The sequence below is a fragment of the Halichondria panicea genome, chromosome 15, assembly GCF_963675165.1.
Source record: "Halichondria panicea chromosome 15, odHalPani1.1, whole genome shotgun sequence".
Lineage (NCBI taxonomy): Eukaryota > Metazoa > Porifera > Demospongiae > Suberitida > Halichondriidae > Halichondria > Halichondria panicea.
This window is the reverse complement of record NC_087391.1, coordinates 1474079-1493874: the sequence shown is the minus strand read 5'-3', so window position 1 is coordinate 1493874 and position 19796 is coordinate 1474079. Positions and strand designations below refer to the sequence as shown.

General features: G+C 38.5%; 1 protein-coding gene across 7 annotated transcripts; it reads right to left on the bottom strand.

Annotated features, from left to right (window-relative positions):
- Window positions 1-4699: 4699 nt before the first annotated feature.
- On the bottom strand, window positions 4700-10782 carry LOC135348769 (uncharacterized). Of its 7 annotated transcripts, none has more exons than XM_064547087.1 (21): window positions 10279-10781; window positions 8153-9840; window positions 7965-8093; window positions 7811-7876; window positions 7708-7746; window positions 7560-7634; window positions 7400-7465; window positions 7276-7317; window positions 7128-7181; window positions 6988-7080; window positions 6306-6398; window positions 6190-6237; window positions 6087-6119; window positions 5884-5976; window positions 5773-5820; window positions 5671-5709; window positions 5479-5529; window positions 5349-5390; window positions 5238-5285; window positions 5139-5180; window positions 4700-5080 (listed from the first exon to the last, which is right to left on the bottom strand). In XM_064547087.1, exons 2-21 carry the CDS (start codon window positions 9831-9833, stop codon window positions 4941-4943), a joined length of 2922 nt encoding a protein of 973 aa, XP_064403157.1. In that variant the 5' UTR covers window positions 9834-9840; window positions 10279-10781; the 3' UTR covers window positions 4700-4940. The 7 variants fall into 7 exon arrangements, 6 of the variants coding, with proteins under 6 accessions (XP_064403157.1, XP_064403158.1, XP_064403159.1 ...); XM_064547088.1 differs by having other exon boundaries at window positions 7412-7465; window positions 10279-10780; XR_010398813.1 differs by having other exon boundaries at window positions 5030-5080; window positions 5663-5709; window positions 10279-10782.
- Window positions 10783-19796: the final 9014 nt, after the last annotated feature.

The window sequence follows — 19796 nt, the reverse complement described above, 5'->3', positions numbered from 1 at the left end:
ACAATCCTTCCCGGACCAGCAACAACTACGTCCTGTTCGGTTAATCCACTCTTCTCGTTCAACGCATTGAAGTGCAACACCTTGCCAGGTAGTAGTAATGAGAGGGCAAAGGATTGAGCTTTGGGTGCTGCTTGATTGGGATACTGGCGGGCGTTTCCCAGTGGAACAGAACATGCATCACTGCCGCAATTCGCCCTTTAGACTCTGATATCAGTAGTGGAGTCTACTGTAGCGGGTGGTTCATCTTCTTCATAGTCATTGCTACTCATTATTTCTTCTTTAGTGATACTCATAGAAATGAAACGCTCCATCAGCTTCACCAAATGGGGTCGGTTGTCTAGTAATGCATAAAAGTAACATCTTCATTCGATATCTGATAATCTGATAAAGAATGAGTTAAGTAGGGAGGGCTGCATGAGGCCAATTATAGTGACAAGCAGAATTAGACATGCCCACTAATCACTCCCAAGCAAAATGGCTTAAAAATGCTTATCTGCAGGTGTTAGCAACTGGATGGAAAAAGTCAGTAGTGAATCAATAATGGTTTCCCTACCCAATCCTATACATAGCAAATGTTTAATTAAGCCTACGTATACATTACAGCAAGCTTACCAAACAGTTCAGCGTCATAAAACGTCGAGTTCCATTTAAGTCTGATCATGGCTCCTACAACTAAGGAAGCAGCATCTTCCTTATGGACAGCCTTTGTTGGCATAACACCAACACTGTCCTCTTCCAGCCACCTCACTAGAACAAACTTCTTCATGATGCACGTTGATGACTAGTGCACAAGAGGCCAACTATAGTTACGATAACACGGTTGTCTGTCGAATCTTTGGCCTTGGTAGGTAGGTATATCTTGCTGGCTAGCTAGGTACGTAGTTGGATCATAGATTATCGATAGCTGGCTATTAAACTAACACAAGCGCCTTTTTTGTGTATGCTGGCATCTGTATTCCACGTGTCAAGACAACCACGTGTTTGCTCTTTAAATGGAATAAATTTGCTATAGATCTAGCTAGCTAGCTAATGAGCATTTATTCCATTTAAAGAGCAAATTTATCCAATGCTAGCTACCGTAAGACCTCGATTTAAGGCGACCCTCCAAATATGCGACACCCAGGAGCTTCAGCAATTTTCTGACCTCTAAAAGTAGCGACAGCTGCGTTGACAATTATTTTTTAATGTCGCGTTCTAAATAGAGGTAAATGTAGCCACTCCCTAGCCTCGATTGTAGCCCACTGGAAAATCAGTGTTTTTAAGCGGCCTGAAATCGAGGCAAGTAGACTCTGTAAAGTTACTTCCAATTAGATCCGACCCTCTAAATATGCGACACCAGGACTTCAATATAATTTTTCAACCTCCAAAAGATGCGACCTCTGGCTTCGTAATTATTAAAAAGCGTCGCTTTAAATCGAGATCTTACGATAGATTGCAAGCTACAATGAAAGATTTAAATTTGATGACCCACTTGGCCCACGTTCAGCAAGCAAAAGCACAAGGTACAGAGTAAAGTATGTGAAGCTGTGGACCTAAGCTTATCTCAGCCTGAGGGCGAGGGTGATCATGAACGAATCGAATATCCGCAGCAGGGGCTGAGACCTATTTCTTACGTTGGCAGTACTGTTATAGATATGGCTGTAGATGCTGAAGAAAGCGAGACTGAAGGGGACAATGTGCCAGATGTTGATGAGGACTTTCTGCTCCAAGACAGTATTTTATCATTGTCTCGGTCTGATACACTTCTTTATGAAGGATCACGTCTAAACGTGACAGCCAGCAGTGTCCTTATTCAGAAATTTGTTATGCGACACAACATTACTAAAGAAGCTCTGGTTGACTTGTTAAGATACACTGCCCCTCACCTAACTTGTGTTTAAGTTCCGTTTATCAGTTTAAGAAGCAATTTCCAGAACTGGAATACAAACCCATTCTTCACTACTTTTGTAATCAATGCGTAACCGAAGTAGCTGATGGTGCAAACTGTGAAGAATGCGTATGTGGAGCTTCGCTCAGCCAATTAAACTCTGTGTCATCTTTTATTGAATTACCTCTCGACCAGCAATTAAAAGCAATCCTTGAACGTAAGTCACATATAGTGTGCTTAATAATCATGCTATAATAACTATTTATTTTAGGAGATGGTGTAATGGAAACGATATTGAGTCGTTCCAAATTGCGAAACAAAACCACCAACAGCTATGCTGACATTTATTAATGGCAAAGTTTATCAGCAACAAATGTCTTTAAATTTTTTGTCCAACCCGAACAACATATCAGTAATCTTCAACACCGATGGAGTCCCCGTTTTCAGATCTTCTAATTTCTCGTTTTGGCCTCAATACCTAGTCATTATGATGTGAGTTACCCCATGGCATTTATCCCCTGTGTCTAAGTACCACAGTTACCCGGGATCCTACCGAGCTCTCCAGTTCTCCGTTCTCCAAGCTCTCTATAGTTTTCCAAGCCCTCTCCAGTTCTCTGAGCTCTCCAGTTATCCGAGCTATAATTATGGTAAAATCCGCCAAATCACCGAATTAAAACACCCACCAGTACGGTACATGTACTAACTCACGGTTGCCTAGCGCAGTGTGCGTAGACCCTGACATGTCTCCCATGGTCCAGTGCTCCACTAACATTCCTTGAATTAATAGCGGTTCAGGGAAAGCGTGTGGTCTTACCCACACCCCTTCCCCCAGAAAGGTGTGGTTTCAAAGAAGGAAGGGTAGTCAGGCCACACCAGACTAGAGGAAGGGGTGCTCCAGCCCCCAAAGCCCTGCCCCTCCCTACGCATGCATAATAACTGTCGAGAATACAAAGTATATACAACAAGTAAAGTGATAATTGTGACAATTGGTGGTCCGGTAAAGTTAATTCATTATAGTTCTCCTTGGGGTTGTTCGTTGTTGCGGTGGTGGTTGTATGTCTGTACAATAAAAAAAATCAACAATAATTGTCAATATACAAGTCACAACCCTTACTCATCTATATTCTATATAGCTTCCAAGAGTTAATTAGGCAACTCCACTTAACACCGTAGGCAGGGTTTCATACAGAGGGGGGGGCGCCCTGGGATTTCCCACCCCCAGCTAAACTTTATTAAAAATTAATGATGTCATAATAAATGTATGACTTTTTACTTAAAAATGCTACAATCTCATTAATAGAACGAAATTTATGCACACAAAAAACCCAAATTGCACCTCAGATAACCATTCCTCAAAAAATTTTCCGGGAGACCCCCCTCAATTAAACATTTCCCCCTCCTAGCTAAAAATCCTGTATGAAACCCTGGTATAGGCGTCCCAGCCACATGCTGTTGTGTATACAAATCTTATTTTGCGTGTTTTGCTATTTTTGTGAAGGAGAGTAAAATTGCAAAAATGTGTATATAATTGGGAAAATGCTCATTAAAACCAACTTGCAAATAATTAGAAAACTATGAATTTCACAACTTGAGCAGAATTTAATACCTAAACAGAAATCTACCTGTGAAAATAATTACCGGAATTCCTTGTCTTTGACCTTTGTTGTTGCTTTGTGTATCATCTCGACTGCATTTGCAGAGTGTGAGGCAGAGGCAAAGGCGTGGTAGTGCAGTACCTCTGTTTCTGTCGAGTGGGAGAGGTGCCTGCATGGCAGTCATCAGGCTGTTGTCCTTCGGGTCGAGCTTAGTTGCGGCAGCTAACTTACGAGATCTCGTAGCCGAAATGAGCTTCAACCCGAAATGGTGGAATATCTGCTTTGATCTTTGATTGAATTTATTGAAGTTGTGTCCACCAGAGAGGACTAGTAGCCTCTTGGAGGTCTTATTGGCAATCTGGACAGGGCGGATGTACTGGACGTACAGGTCCACCATTTGAACGTCCAGTTCAGTAATGACCAGTTTCGCTGTTCCGGACACAGAAGTTTTGTGTAATGTAGGTATGTAATCTTTAATACTGTAAAATTTAATGACTCTTCCAACATTCTGAGCAAAAGGGAGGTTCCATTGCTCCCTTGGATCACCCCTAGGCCCTTGGATCTACCGCTGATGAATACTATCAATTTCCACTTTGGTACAGTACACACTGACATTAGACGTACACATAATGGAATACAAATTACATTCACCTACTATGATGGTCGACGTGTGCGTGTATATGTATAGCACCGGCAATTGAGATAAGGCCGATAGCCGCACAGACGCCGACAATCCCCATTCCAATTCCTACGTATACTCCCAGGTCAGAGTGGCTTTTACTCAATTTGGTAGAGTAATCAATCGAATATCGGGCGGCACCTATTTCCGGACACGGCCACACCTAACTAGAGAACAGCTGTGATCATTTATTGCCAGCAGTACATAGCAGGGGCCCCTACTAACCTGGACACAAAATTTCGAGTCGTATCATTAGTCGTAGTAGAAGCAAGAGCTCTTGAAACGCAAAATACGGACATACGCATGATCATCCAATCTGTTGTATTCTCGTTTAGCCACTGCAGAGACCTCTTGTAAAGAGCAAACAGAACGATAAGTATACCTAAAGAAAGATAGACTACTGTGCTATACAAACAGCATCTAAACAAAACTCTTGGTGCTATACAAATTACACAGTTCAAGTAATCGTTGTAGTGAAGGTTAAAGTGCGGACATCTTCTCTTCCATTGCTGCCTCCCTGATCACACTACCTCAGCAGATCAATTTCAAACACGTGGATGGATTAAAGTTAGCTGATGAACGTGTGCATGTGAAGGGCTCTGTACTGGACCTTTAGCTTGCTTTGAAATTTGTGAGTTACACTTACTTGGTTGTAATGTTTTTGTACACAGTGTGTAGACTCTACCAATCATACCAAACATCACATGACTAATGAAAAACACATGACTAATGAAAAATTATAAAACTAATAAACAGTTATATAACACAATACTGCAAAATGATTCACAAAAAAATAGATCTAACAGCATTCAAAACGGATTTCTTTGGCATTTTCTATAACAATTCCCACACATTCACAGTGATACCATTGCCCACAATTGTCACACTTCACCCAATCACCACTATCAGCATTAGTGCACCTACGGCTGATGCACAGACCTACACAAGAAACATTAACTTTAATGACAATGGGTGCATACAAGTGTGAAGGGAATACCTTGACTGCTCACAACACCAGTTTTAGTAACCTTCTGCGAGACTGAAATATGGAGCAATATCAAGTTTCTAATATATACGTTACTTTCTCACAACTTACTAGTCTTCCTTGGACGCCCAACATTGTGCTTGTTGATAGCCACAGACTCTGAGAGAAAATGATTTGTATAACTGTAGAGCTCAATGTCATGAGTGTGTGTGTGTGTAATACCTCGAGTGTTCATAGGACAAAGTGGAGAAACCCTCCGCAGCACTAATTTTAAGAAAACAAATATAAAGGTGTATACATGTAAAACTTATAAGTAAGTGTGTACTACTATTCTAAATTAACTGTAGCTTACCAGTTCTCGTTGCATGACCAGCAGTACTACAGTGTGTAACTGACACAGGCTCTGCAAAGATCATAAATTTACATTATGTACAATAACCAGACAGTAAGCACATGACGTGAGGCTAGGTGCAGACAGTGTGGTGCATATTTACCTCCATTATTGAGACAAAAATGGAACAGTGTATACAACTTACTGGTTTACCTTTAACTTCCTGTGATCTTGACCCACTATTCTCAGCTCCTAAATAAATTAATTAGACGTTAATTTTCAAAGCCACAATGTCTGCATGTATTTTTTAAACACCTTGACTATTCCCGGTTACTGTAACGGGTGGAGTAACCTTCCGGGAGACTAAAGAGAAGCAAAATGAAAAGTTATAAGTTTGTCCCCTCACAGCATATTTATACAACATACCCGTTTTCTTCGGGCGGCCAACAGGGCCTTTCTTGCTGTCTGGACCTTGACTGATGAGCCTGCCATTTTTCTTCGCAGTAGCTGACACAGGCTCTGTGACAATTAACGCATTTATAATTAACTACTACATGTCTGTAGGTTGGATCATGCTACACCAAGTAGCGATCATGAACCATTTAGTGCCTAATGATGGTATAATATACCTTCAACTTCCTGTGATCCAGTATTCTCAGCTCCTAAATAAATAAACGAGACACCTTAATAATTATTTCCAAAGCCACAATGTCTGCATGTATTTTTAAACACCTTGACTGTTCACAGTTGCTGTAACAGGTAGAGTAACCTTCCGGGAGACTAAAAAGAAGCAAAATGAAAGTTTATAAGTTTGTCCCACAGGCTTACAGCATAATTATACAACATACCAGTTTTCCTTGGGCACCTAACAGGGCGTTTCTTGCTGTCTGGACCTTGACTGATGAGACTGCCATTTTTCTTCGCAGCAGCTGACACAGGCTCTGTGACAATTATAAAACATGAAGGTCACCTACATGTATGCATTTAATTGGATCGCACAGTGTAATAATAACGTTAACTATTGGATCGTAATAATAACGCAACCATTGGATCGTAATAATAACGCAACCATTGGATTGTAATAATAACGTATAAACTATTGTATCATAATAAAGTTATTAATATGCAAATAGTTATTATTATGATCCAGTAAAGGTTACTATTATGATCCAATAGTTAACATTATTATTACACTGTACGATCCATATACACGTACATGTAGCTAGTACATGTGATCATGCTATACAAGTACATGTAGCGATTATGTACCATTAAATTTTAGTGCCTAATGGTTACATGTAAGTACAAATCAAATGTACATATACCCTCAACTCTTGACCCACTATTCTCAGCTCCTAAATAAATTAATTAGACGTTAATTTTCAAAGCCACAACGTCTGCATGTATTTTTTAAACACCTTGACTATTTACAGTTATTTTAATGGGTGGAGTAACCTTCTGGGAGACTACGCAAAAATGAAATTTATAAGTTTGTCCCCTCACAGTAAAATTATACAAAACATACTGTACCAGTTTTCCGTGGGCGCCCAAGAGGGGGAAGCTTCTTGTTGGACACAGACTCTGTACTGTTCACAGGACCAGGTGGTGAAACTTTCTGCGAGACTAAAATGGCGCAAAATGAACTTTCCAAAAACTACCCAATAATTTACCAGTTTTCCTTGAACTCCTAAGAGTATATTTACAGCTCTTTACTGATAACGGATCTGTGTGAATCATGTTGGCTTATCATGTATGCAACTGTACCTGTATATGGTACATGTATGCACACTCATTCACATATTCATGTGTGAGATATACCTTGACTGTTCCCAGGAACAGGTGGAGTAACTTCCTGTGAGCCTGAAATAAAAAAGTTTCTAATAAACATACTGTATAAATTAATTATGTAACTTTGTACAATTATAGTACAGCAAACATTTACATTGTAGCTCACCAGCTCTCGGCAGACAACTGCCAGTAGTATCAGGCACAGACTCTGTTTCACGATCTGAACAAAGCAGCATGTTATTATAGGGTACACAACTGTATTACAGAGTGAAAATCAAACACGCTGTATCATGAGTACATATTATATTCTTTACCTGGTCCAATAGATTCATCTCCTGAATAGCACCAACTATCAAAAAGGGCATCCACAATAGGATCACAATAATCATCTACAGTAATAAAAAAAACCAGTCATTATTGTGTTCGCAAATCCAATACAGCACATATAATATGTACATGTACCTGGTCCGAACGATCTTCTACCTTCTGAATCATCAGCATCTTCAAAAGCAGGAAACAAATATTACGTAAAGTGTATAATGAAGTGTATTGTACATGTAAGTACCTGGTTGAGGAGACACTTCTAAATCCGACTCACGCTCGTCAGTTTGTTTGTTACAGGTACCACCAGCTACATGTATGAAACAAAAATGTGTGTACAGTACGTGTACACTCTAGAGAACGAATGTAACGTTCCACATGTAACACACAAAACCCACCTTGTGGATGATACATTTCAAGCCATAGTTTATACCTTCCCTTTGGTGCAAGATCATAGCCTTCAAGCAGCCTCGTTTCAAAACGGTCCCACTCGTTGTCGGTGAAGACAACATCACTCTCAGGAACAGCTGCATAAATAATTATAAGCTATAATTATACGACCAAACATAACAGTACTTTGACTCACAGTTAGTCGATTCTTTGGGCAACCTTGCGGGTGTGAGAGTTTGCTTCTGTTTCTGTTTCTTTGCTTCTTGCTTCTGAAGTCTCTTCTGCTGAGCTTGTTTCTTCTTAAGTTCCTTCTCAAGCTTCATTTGTTCCTTTTGGTTAATAATCTTCAGATTTTCAGAACTTGTTAGCACCCGTCCACTGCCAACTGGCTTAGCTTGTTGGGTGTGCAACTCAGGCACCGTCACTGCAGAAAGACATTTCGTAACAGCAGTCTGTCGTAGAACACAGCTGTTTTTAGCAGGACTCTTAGCAGGGGAGTCACCATCAGAAGAGTCTGTTTCTTCAACACTTGCATCATGTAGATGTATAGATCTTGATGGACTGCAGTTGTAGAGTGGTATGAAATTAAGGCCTGTTTCCTGTGCTAAGCTTGAAACCCGATCCTTAAAATCAGCAACAGGTAGCCTAATTGCCTCTCGATTAAAAGGGACTATGCCTGTGCATCGAAATCCACTTATGGCATTAGCTGGGGTCATTGATGCAAACCATGCTTTGTTGAACAGCCGAGAAAACTCGTATCGGGTCACCATTTTTCCACCACTTTGTGCCATATAACTATGACATTCCTTCCTCCAGGCACGCTTCAGTGGCCCAAAACAGCCCTTATCAAGGGGTTGTGTTAAATGCGTTGTATTCGGCGGGAGACAGAAGAGTATTACCTGCTCCGAAGCTGCAAGTCTCACAGTACTCGGCTGGTAATGGGTAGAATGGCCATCCATTATTAACAACACAGGACGCACTGGAGATGCATTAGGCAAAAATTGGCACTTAAACCAGTCTTCAAACAACACACTATCAATCCATCCATTTTTTGATGTTCCATACCTAGTTCCTGGTACTTCTCCATAAGTCCAAGCTGTTTTAATGTTCATTCTGTCAAATATAATCATAGGAGGAATGATTTGACCTGTTGCACTGACAGCTGAAACACATGTAAGCTGTGCTTTATTTCCGGTTGAGATTTTTATTGGGTGTTTTACACCTCTGACAGTGATGATTTTTGGAGGTGCAGGGTCGAGGGGCATGCCTGTTTCGTCCATGTTGTAGATTTGGGATGGGCAATCGAGTAAATCATTCTCTGTCAGCGTCTGCTCCAACAAGTCATAATAGCAAGAAATTACTTGGGGAGAACTTGCTACAGCCCTTGAGTATGATAATGGCTCTGCAGCACGTACAGCTAGTTCACCATGCCTCTTCTTAAACGAGGTCCACCACCCATCAGTGACTACGGCAGTTCGAAGTCCTTTTGTTTGAACAATGTTACGAACCAGTGCCAAAACTTCCTGTTTGGATTTTGCATAGCCCATTGATGCACAACCACAGAGAAAACTAACAAGTTCATTCTCTTCCTCATCAGTGAGGAGCTTTGGTGGGCCACTTCTCGCCCCAAACTTAACTCGTCCACTGACGCGATCCTGAAGAGTTGACTTAGGTACTCCATATGCCTCGGCAGCATCTCGTACTGAGAGCCCATCTTCAATATGTGCTAAGTATGCTTTATAGAGGGTACTTTCAGTCCATGACTTGTAAGAGGTTGGTCGTTTCGCAACTGTGGGTATATAAGACGATCGCGGTGGCGAGAGAGTAAAAGTTCTTCGTGCGACAAACACACGGTCATTCAAGCTGAGCTGAGCCATCAAACAACTGCAAACAACAAAAATATGCATATTAAAAACCAAAGGAATACTTTGTATCCTGTGCCTTATACCCACAACAGCAGGTTCTTGCAATTAGCCTACCACAGGTAAAGTGGCTGGGCATGAGACTATGTACGTTTAAATGTATGTGCAGAATAGCTAGCACTATATTTCTATTCAAGGGGCATACTTTTACACACGTGCCTGGCCTTAGGTGTGCTGGCATGCCAATCACATGCCCCTTTACAGGCTAAACTACACATATGGCCTATTACAAAGCTCTAGGCTTGAATTTGAAATTATATTCTCCGTTCCAATGCCTAAGAGCTCTGGTAGCTCAGTAGTAAGAGCATCTGACTATTATTCAGAAAGTCTCAGGTTCATGTAACAGTTTAATCATACACACTGTGTACAAAAACATTACAACCAAGTAAGTGTAACTCACAAATTTCAAAGCAAGCTAAAGGTCCAGTACAGAGCCCTTCACATGCACACGTTCATCAGCTAACTTTAATCCATCCACGTGTTTGAAATTGATCTGCTGAGGTAGTGTGATCAGGGAGGCAGCAATGGAAGAGAAGATGTCCGCACTTTAACCTTCACTACAACGATTACTTGAACTGTGTAATTTGTATAGCACCAAGAGTTTTGTTTAGATGCTGTTTGTATAGCACAGTAGTCTATCTTTCTTTAGGTATACTTATCGTTCTGTTTGCTCTTTACAAGAGGTCTCTGCAGTGGCTAAACGAGAATACAACAGATTGGATGATCATGCGTATGTCCGTATTTTGCGTTTCAAGAGCTCTTGCTTCTACTACGACTAATGATACGACTCGAAATTTTGTGTCCAGGTTAGTAGGGGCCCCTGCTATGTACTGCTGGCAATAAATGATCACAGCTGTTCTCTAGTTAGGCGTGGCCGTGTCCGGAAATAGGTGCCGCCCGATATTCGATTGATTACTCTAAGTCCTTCAGAGTGGCTATTACTCAATTTGGTAAATCCTTCAATTAAACCTTGTTTGACTGGTTCAAATATGTGTCTGGTGGTGAGAATCAGATTTGCATCCGAAGACACAAGCTGCTCCAGAATACCAGAAACTAAAAGAGTTATGATAGCAGCTACTCCACTTGCTCCTATAGAGTATAGGTGAGCTCAGTCTGTACCACTTTTTCAATTTGCTAATGTGCCACAACTGGAAGGATTTTTGTCACAAAATAGTCCCATATTTCGTCATGAGATGGACCTAACTGCAGTAAGGTCTGCAAGCTGGAAAAGATAGATGACATGTATATATTGAAGGACATAATTATGACTAATCATACATGTATTGAAGGACATAATTATGACATGCATAAAATGAAATGGCATATTAACCTTCAATGCAAACGATGGTATATGTGCGTTGAAATTGCATATATTGATGTTAATGTTGTTCTCAGTCAGAATGTCTGAAACTTTTTTATCAATCTCTTCCCTGTCGCTTCTTGAAAATGTTTCCCCAGAGAAACAAAAATTGGTACTGCATCCCCTGCATTGTCAAGAGCTCTCAGGAGGTTTGTGTCATCAATTCGATGACTCGACAGAGATATTGATTGCACAGCACGCTTGAATGGGATGAATATGTACACCAATGTCAGTGAAGAGGTAATCGAATCACAACAAAACAGCACACTTATAATTACTAACAACAAAATTATGCACAGTCAGCAAAAAAACAAGTATGCCGTCAGCAAAAGAACAATCTAGAATAGGTATATGGTCAGCAAAGAACAATCTAGAGTGTTTAGTTCCAAACAACAAACCACGAAAACCACTGGAAGATCAGGGGGATTATTTAAATCACAAATGGTTCTTGCCCACAGGCGGAGTTTAGGAGTGTCGCACTTGGTTCCATGTTTTTCCTTGAACCACTTCTTCCTCTCTATCCTGTCATTCATACTTTTCTTTTACATACTCCCTGATTGTCGATATCTTTTCGTCCATCACACTCTCGAATACTTTCTGTACATGGTCAAAAGAATCTTTCTTGTCCAACCAACCATATCTTAGATTGCCCTTGTCCTTCAAATTACCCAACAATGCCAACATTAAACGACATTGTATCAGGGACGAGGTCGTTGAGTTCTTGAATAAGTTTTATTCAAAGGTACATTGCTTAATCAAATTTTGATGCACAATTGTATAAGTATCGAACGACTGCATCACCTTTGCGTTGCGGATTAATAATGTTCACTTCATATGAATAATTTTGATTCGGTGTCTGCATGAACACACATTTATATATTTTTTATCCTAATATAGAACGACATAAAGGTATACGCGTATAATTATGGTTCATTAATTGTTGTTGTGAGATGGGATTCTGCTGAGTTCAGAACTGAAAAAGAATGTGAGTATACAATAAATATTGTTTTTCCTGACTATAGGGTGATCGTGTGTTGGTGTTCTATATGTTCATACTCTATATTTTCCCCCTCCCTGCATGAATGCATACAGGGATGTGATGGTGCTGAGGCTGGTGGGTGATGGGACAGTGGAAGAGGGCATCCTCCATGCAGTGTGCACAGAGCAAGCTGCAACTGGAGCAGGACCTCTCAGCCTCCACTGACCATGATGAGGGACGAGGGGTGGGTCATAATATTGACACTGTGTTTACACTGTATATGCATGCTAAGGCTTTGGTGATTGTAGTTATTCATGACCCTACACATTGTACACTAATAGTGCTGTGGTAGCTAGCTGAAGGTATAGGAGTATGTCAAAATTGTAATCATAGCAGATTGCCAGTACATGAAATAATTCTTCCTATGTACATGTATGCCCATTACTGTTTCCCCTTCATTCTTCTCCAGATGATAAAATTAATTGGACATGACTGGTCTCTTACTGCAAGATCTCAAACTATGAACCGAACCTAACCTTGACTATTTAGTTTATAGTTCTCATTAATTATCAGTGTTGTTTTATTGTCAGTAAGAATATGTGATTTTGTAACGATTATCCCAAAAAGCATCAAGTAATCAGATCAGTTTTACATATATAATTAATTTTAATTAATGTTAATGTCAATGAAACCACACAATAATTTATATGAATGCATATTTTAAATGCAATTGCATCCCCATGCATGTGTACACTTTACAATGCTTCTCCTTATAATCCTTTATTATATACATTACGTACGTATATGTCATGAAACGATCCCGTGGATTTTTGGCTGTGTAACCAACAGGAGCACATTATACAAACAACCTATTAAAAACTAGACAAAATACTGCAATCTGATTGATATAATTATGTGGTTATTCTAGTGTTTTTAGGAAATGTCTATCAGTGTCAAAACCAGAAGAACGTAATTATAGTGCAAGCAGACTATAAAGGTTATGCACGATTAGCTAGTGCTGGATCAGTGCCAAAACCTTCAGTTCTTTGTGTGCATGAAGTAGGTACTCCAAACATCATGCATGGTGAAATTGCAATTGTACATGACCTGGTTAGTGGGGCTCGATTGGAACATTGGATCAGGTGCTACTAATTTACTTATAGCGTGCTAATTGTAACACATGCAAATTAATATAATTATAATTATATAGAAGTAATCACGCTAGGACACATGGGTACAACATACACCGCACTCCACACAAAAACAGCAATAGGAAATGGTACCTACATGTATTAAATAGTTGTACCATGGATATCAAGGGTGCATGTATTGGATTTGTACTAGTCTACCGAGGGCAGTTCTAGTCTATGTCGGTTCTTAAAAGGAAGGGGGAGGTGAGCCCCCTATTCCATACCCCTGGGAAGAGAGCTGCAAGGCTCTACTGACTTGCAGCCATTAATTTTACATTTGAATTTTTGGCACCATTAACAACAATCATCTTCAATCATTACCCGAGTTTCCCTGTGATTCTGCATGCAGCAAAATAAAATTATGTTGTGATCATGATCAATGTGTGTATAAAAGCTAGTTTATATGTAGCTTTGGCACCTCCACCGAGGCATCAGCACCCATGCACGGTGCTTTCATTATGATAGTGGTCCCAAAAAACTTCAAAGGTGTAATTTATTACAGCCATTATGATAACATATTCACTGTGTACTGGCAGCCAATAGCAGTCTATAATATAATTATTAGTAATTAATTGCAGGGTGAATGTAGGGCATTCCATAACAAATAAACGCAGAAAATTTGCTATAGTCTTCATGTTCATATTCTGGCTAACTGTATAGGTTGACAGCAATCTTATTTATGATCTGCCCTTACTAGATAGATTTCATGATTTCAGATGATTATATATTGGTACTAAGGCAAACTGTGAGTTATACAGATCAGCATTCCAGTGGAGTGCATGAGGTCAGGTGGGGTGGGGGGAATTCAGCACAGAAGGAGGGAATTAAGAAAAGGAGGCCGTCGACAACAACGTACTGGTAGACTCTGTATGTATAATTATGTGCAGTATACTTCGTTTTTGCCTATGAAATTAACTGTTTTTATAAGCAGTGACTAGTGCCAGTAATATATATCAGCAGCCGCTTATTCCAGGGTAGTGAGAACTGAGAAAGCTGATACATTTATACAGTGATTCTGGCATTATTAATTAATCCATTACTATACAATGCATGACATCACCTGAATTTGTCATTAATATTTTGTGCAGTACTTTCACTTTGAAATACCCACACAATAATTATATATGTACTACACACACTGACATTTGTATATTATAGGGGGACAATCATAACTTACAAAGGTACATTTAGCTACATAAATAATTAGTGAATAACGATGTCACAGAGGTACACAACAACTTTCTGCATGCGACCTATGTATGTGAAAGAAAACTATAATACTGCCAGTAACCTTTATATATATACTGAGATAACTTCAATAATTCAAACTCTGAATACACAGGCTATTTATACACTAGAAAGTACAGAAATTACTAAATAAGAACATGAAACCACTAGGACTAACACAACACAGTACTTACGGAATCACATGCAGTCTTTATCATAATGTTAGTTCCATGTCGTAAGGATACCACATATACTAAGTCAGCTTTTCAATCATGGCTCTGGAATGACACTTCAAGCAACTGAGCCATACTTTGCATCTGTTCCAGTGGCAGAAATAAGCGGAGTATTTGGTAATGAGTAATCTGATGGATTCTCTAACCAGTGTGGAATATCACTCTCTGAAAATGACTCATCAATTTGTGGATTTTCAGGTGGAGCATGAAAGCTACGAAATTTGTTGATGCACCAAGTTTTGAGTTGTTTCTTTACCTGGAGCCACCAAATAGTTACTACAAGAAAGTAGATTATCGGGACAATTGCAATGAGGGCTAGAAATGAGTAAGAAAATTTCCTGAAGTAAGAATCTTTGATGCCAGCTTCATCTCCTGCAATTATCATAATGAACACTCCACTCATAATTAGTAGCATGAAGGCATCAGTTATGTTATACACTTTGAATTCTTCCTTGTATGGTCGTAACGAAAGTTGCATAAACATGAGGGTAATTATGAGTATCACTCCAATGGAAAAACAATAGATACTTTGCGAGAATGTGAATAGTAAGAAAAAAATCAGCTGAAGAATAAAGTATGACACAGAAAACCATTGATAATCTCTGCTACCATTCGTTCCATCCTTGTAGTAACCTTGGTAGCAGTTGACAAACATATCAAGGTGTTGACGATGAATTGAAATAATTGAGACATTTCTGAAACCATTTCATTGGATATACAATCAGAAACACTATAGGAAGTATTACAATGAAAACTCCGACAAACAAAGCTACTATTGCGTATGGAAGATGTTTATGTCCAAAGTATTCCACTGTCGCATCATAGTAAAGGACATTCTTTATAACATATTCTATGCTGTTGTTTTTCAGTACATACATTTTCGTAAATATTAGCAAATCAGTAGTAGTGTTGAGAAATTTTAAGTAGGAGAGTAAAAAGAAGGTAGCAAAAGCATTCACAATCGACCCTTCCATATCCCAGCTTTGACCAACTAAACTGAAAACTTTATGAAAAGGTCTCCACAACCAAACAACTATACGTATATCACGGCTATGCAAACTAATCAGAAAGTAAGTCAGAATAACCAGTACCAATGGATAAAAAGCAATAGCATAGTCCAAAGTAAGCACATTTATTTGACTGATGTCCGTTGCACAAATAGGTGGAATGACGGTACGAAAGAAATCCAAATTCCAGATACCATAAAAGCTACCTAAAGCTGTAGTGAAATTCTCAATATAAGCTTTCCTTGAAACAACGGAAAGAAAAGCTCTTGCCGCTATAGGTGAAAACATTCCTTGGGAAATACTAATGAACAATTTCAGCAAAGGATAAGTTCCGTTAAATTTAAAGATTACGACGAAGAAAAAGAAGAATGTTAAAGGAATGTAAGCAATTGCTATGTACTTGATCCAGTTGTACGTCATGTTCTCTCCTGTGCAGTTCATGCATTTCATTTCATACGAGTACAAGAGTGGTGAATATCCTGGTAGACATTTCCCACACGGTGTTGAATCGCGGTTCATATTTCCACAAGAGTATGAATTAAGATCGTCTGTGTTATTTGGAAGTGGATAAAAGACAGTGTCCGTTTTATGTCCGCAACCATACACACATCTTCCTAATTGAGTTTCATTGCTCTCACTATCGTAAGTCATACAATAACAATCAAGAATGGATGTCCTGCTGATTTCAACATCACATAGTACAGAGTGATATGGAATGTTACTGCATTCACATTTTTCATTTGTTGAATTACGAAACATCCAAGGATAACAATCCAAGTCATGATCTTGGATCACTGTTGAACTAATAGACTTCTTTGAGCTGAGATCTTTTATTAAACCAGTTTGTGTGGTTGATGAAGTTTCACAGGGTATTGTCCAGCAAGTATTGTTATCCACTGCGTCAGTGTTTGCTTCTACTGTTACAGAATTAGCAGTAGCAATCATAAGATGAGAGGAAAGTGTTAACATTAGGAGATAATAATAGAAGTCCATATCTATAAATCTTAGACTGTGGGAGCTTGTTATCTATTTGGTAAGCATAAGCCTATTTAGTAGAGCACTAGCATGCACCCGGTTAAATGTATTATTTTGGTGACGAAAGTGAAACAGTAAACAATATCATGTTATAATAGAATGTTTTATTTTATGTATTGCATGGAATTTTAATTATGAATACTCTGTTTTCTTTCGTCTGTATGTATAGTCAACTGAAACAGTCAACTGAAAGACTTTTGTGAGTAAATCCAAATAGAATAATATAATTATAGCTGAGCTGAGGGCAAAATTATGCTCTTACGCTACATTACGCAACACCATCATGCATGCATGAAAATTCCATTGTGTGTACCGTATAGCAGGTAATTTTCGTGGGGTAAAATATTCGTTATTTTCGTGGGCAAGCTGACCTACACGAAATGTTAACGTAGGCGTAGCTTACCGGAACCTGCTCCTGCGTCATCACTTAATATGAATCAGTACTAATTTGTTATGTTAGCAACACTTCCAAGAAACCGCACATGCTGTGATTGTGCAGTTCAGTGCTACAAACCACAGATCACGTGCGCTCATTAATTGAATAGTGACGACAGTGATGACGCATGTTAAGGCAAATGCGGTTCCATGCACGATTACTACAGCAGTTCAACACTCTTACTCTTGCATGGTGTATACCATTACAAGATGTCACAATGTATAAGCATGCATGGACTCCACTATGTATACTGATAGCTACATACACATGAACATGATGAAGTATTGAAAATGAAATGCATGTTTCGCTAATAGTATGTTCAGACAGACTATACACGAGGTACTAAATCAATTTGTCATAAAAAATCTCTTGACGTATACCAGGAGCAGATGAGGGGATGGAGCGTCTTACTATATGTGGATTCTGAATCGTCTATACAAATAATTATGTCAAACCGCTAAGTGCTGCTAAGATTATACATTGTACTTAATAATACTTGTTCCCAGGCCGATTTGTCTCTGTAGTGCTCTAGGAATAAAATAATGATGACATATAATATTACATGCTGTCTTACCACTATATAATTGTAGTTGTGCACTGCATGTGCACTAACACCTGTATAATTATACTTGTATGTGAAGGAAAGGTACACTTTCAGTACAGTCAACTTTAGCATTGCAACCATGGCTCTGGAATGACACTTCAAGCAACTGAGCCATACTTTGCATCTTTTCTAGTGGCAGAAATCAGCAGGGTATTTGGTGATGAATAATCTGATGGATTCCAAGAAATCGTTCAATCGTATATAAAAAACAATTTTGGGATAATTCCTCACATTCAGTGTGAAACTTCCATTCGAGCCACAGTTCAAAGTGTCACCTGTGCTTAATGTGACATTATTCAAAACGTTTTTCATTCAATTCAGTGTTGGTTAACCTATATTATTATTATCGTTGTTTGTGTGCCAACATCTAATATATAGCCACGTTTGAAATGAATTTTGCTGATTGTCTCTGATTATTATGATGGTTTGTATATACCGCAGTATATATGTGCTTTTTACAACACAAGCAATTGATTAATTGCTCATTGGCTATATATAGCTAATTACACCTTGCGAAGTGGATTGTTTACACCCCATATTTCCCCAGTTTACACCTGCACCTGATTTACTCCCTAGATGGGGTGTTGTTTACACCCCTCTGGGTACTGAATACACCCCTGTTTTAACAGTGCAGCTACAGTTTCTCGTTACTCGTTAGTTTGTTGCGTTGACAGGGCCTTGTACACTGAAAAAATTTTTTGTTTAAAGTAACCCTCAAAAATGGGTTGAAATGGTTGCAACTCAGGTGACCCAAATCTCGGTTCACTATAGATGACATCATTAACCCTCAAATTAACCATTGAACTTGATGGTTAAAAATACTTTAATGTAGTTGAATTGATACTTCTGATTTAAGTTAATATAACTAAAATATTTGTTACTCCCACCTGAAGAAAAATATGTAATTATAACTCGTATATTTTTTATATGATATAGTTAAAATAAGTATGTGATTTAAAGGTTACTCCAACTGAATGAAGCAGTCATTGTAACTAATGTAAGGTATAGTTAAATATATAGTTATAATGGTTACTTTAACTGATGAAACTGTCATTGCAACTAATATAAAGTATAGTTAAATGTATTAATTATAATGGTTACCTTAACTGATGGAACAGTCATGTAAGGTATAGTTAAATGTATTAATTATAATGGTTATCCTTAACTGATGAAACAGTCATTGTAACTCATGTAAGGTATAGTTAAATGTATAATTGTAATAGTTACTTTAACTGAAGGAAACAGTAATTGTAACTAATGTAAGGTATAGTTAAATTAATGTATAATTATAATAGTTACTTTAACTGAAGGAAACAGTCATTGTAAAAATGTATATTTTAACTGAAGAAACAGTTATTGTAAATATTATATTGATTATTGAACGTATACCTAATCTACGTTTTGATTAGAGTGACTCTCCTATACATTAATGTAAAAATGACATTATTAGTATAGCCATATAACGTAACAGTATACACATGCATTAAAATGCTGTAACTATAATTATGCTACCCACATAATTATATATATACATGATTCTAATGATCATGCACGTTTTAATAAATGCAGCAGACTCAAATTGGACAACAAGAGAAAATAAACAAGAGGATTCATTATGATCATGAAGTGTTACAATGTTGTGTATAATTATGTTACACATAATTATATTAAAATCAAGATAATGGGGAAAAGAGTCAACAAACCTGCATTGAGTTTCAAGTTTGTTTTAGTCTATTCGACGCTACTTGTTGCTTGAAAAATCGTTTAATATCTGCTGCCACAGCCAAATATGTTCCAGGCCTCTTCTGCGAGTCTGGTTGCTCTAGAATGTAGTCTTGTAAGAAGAG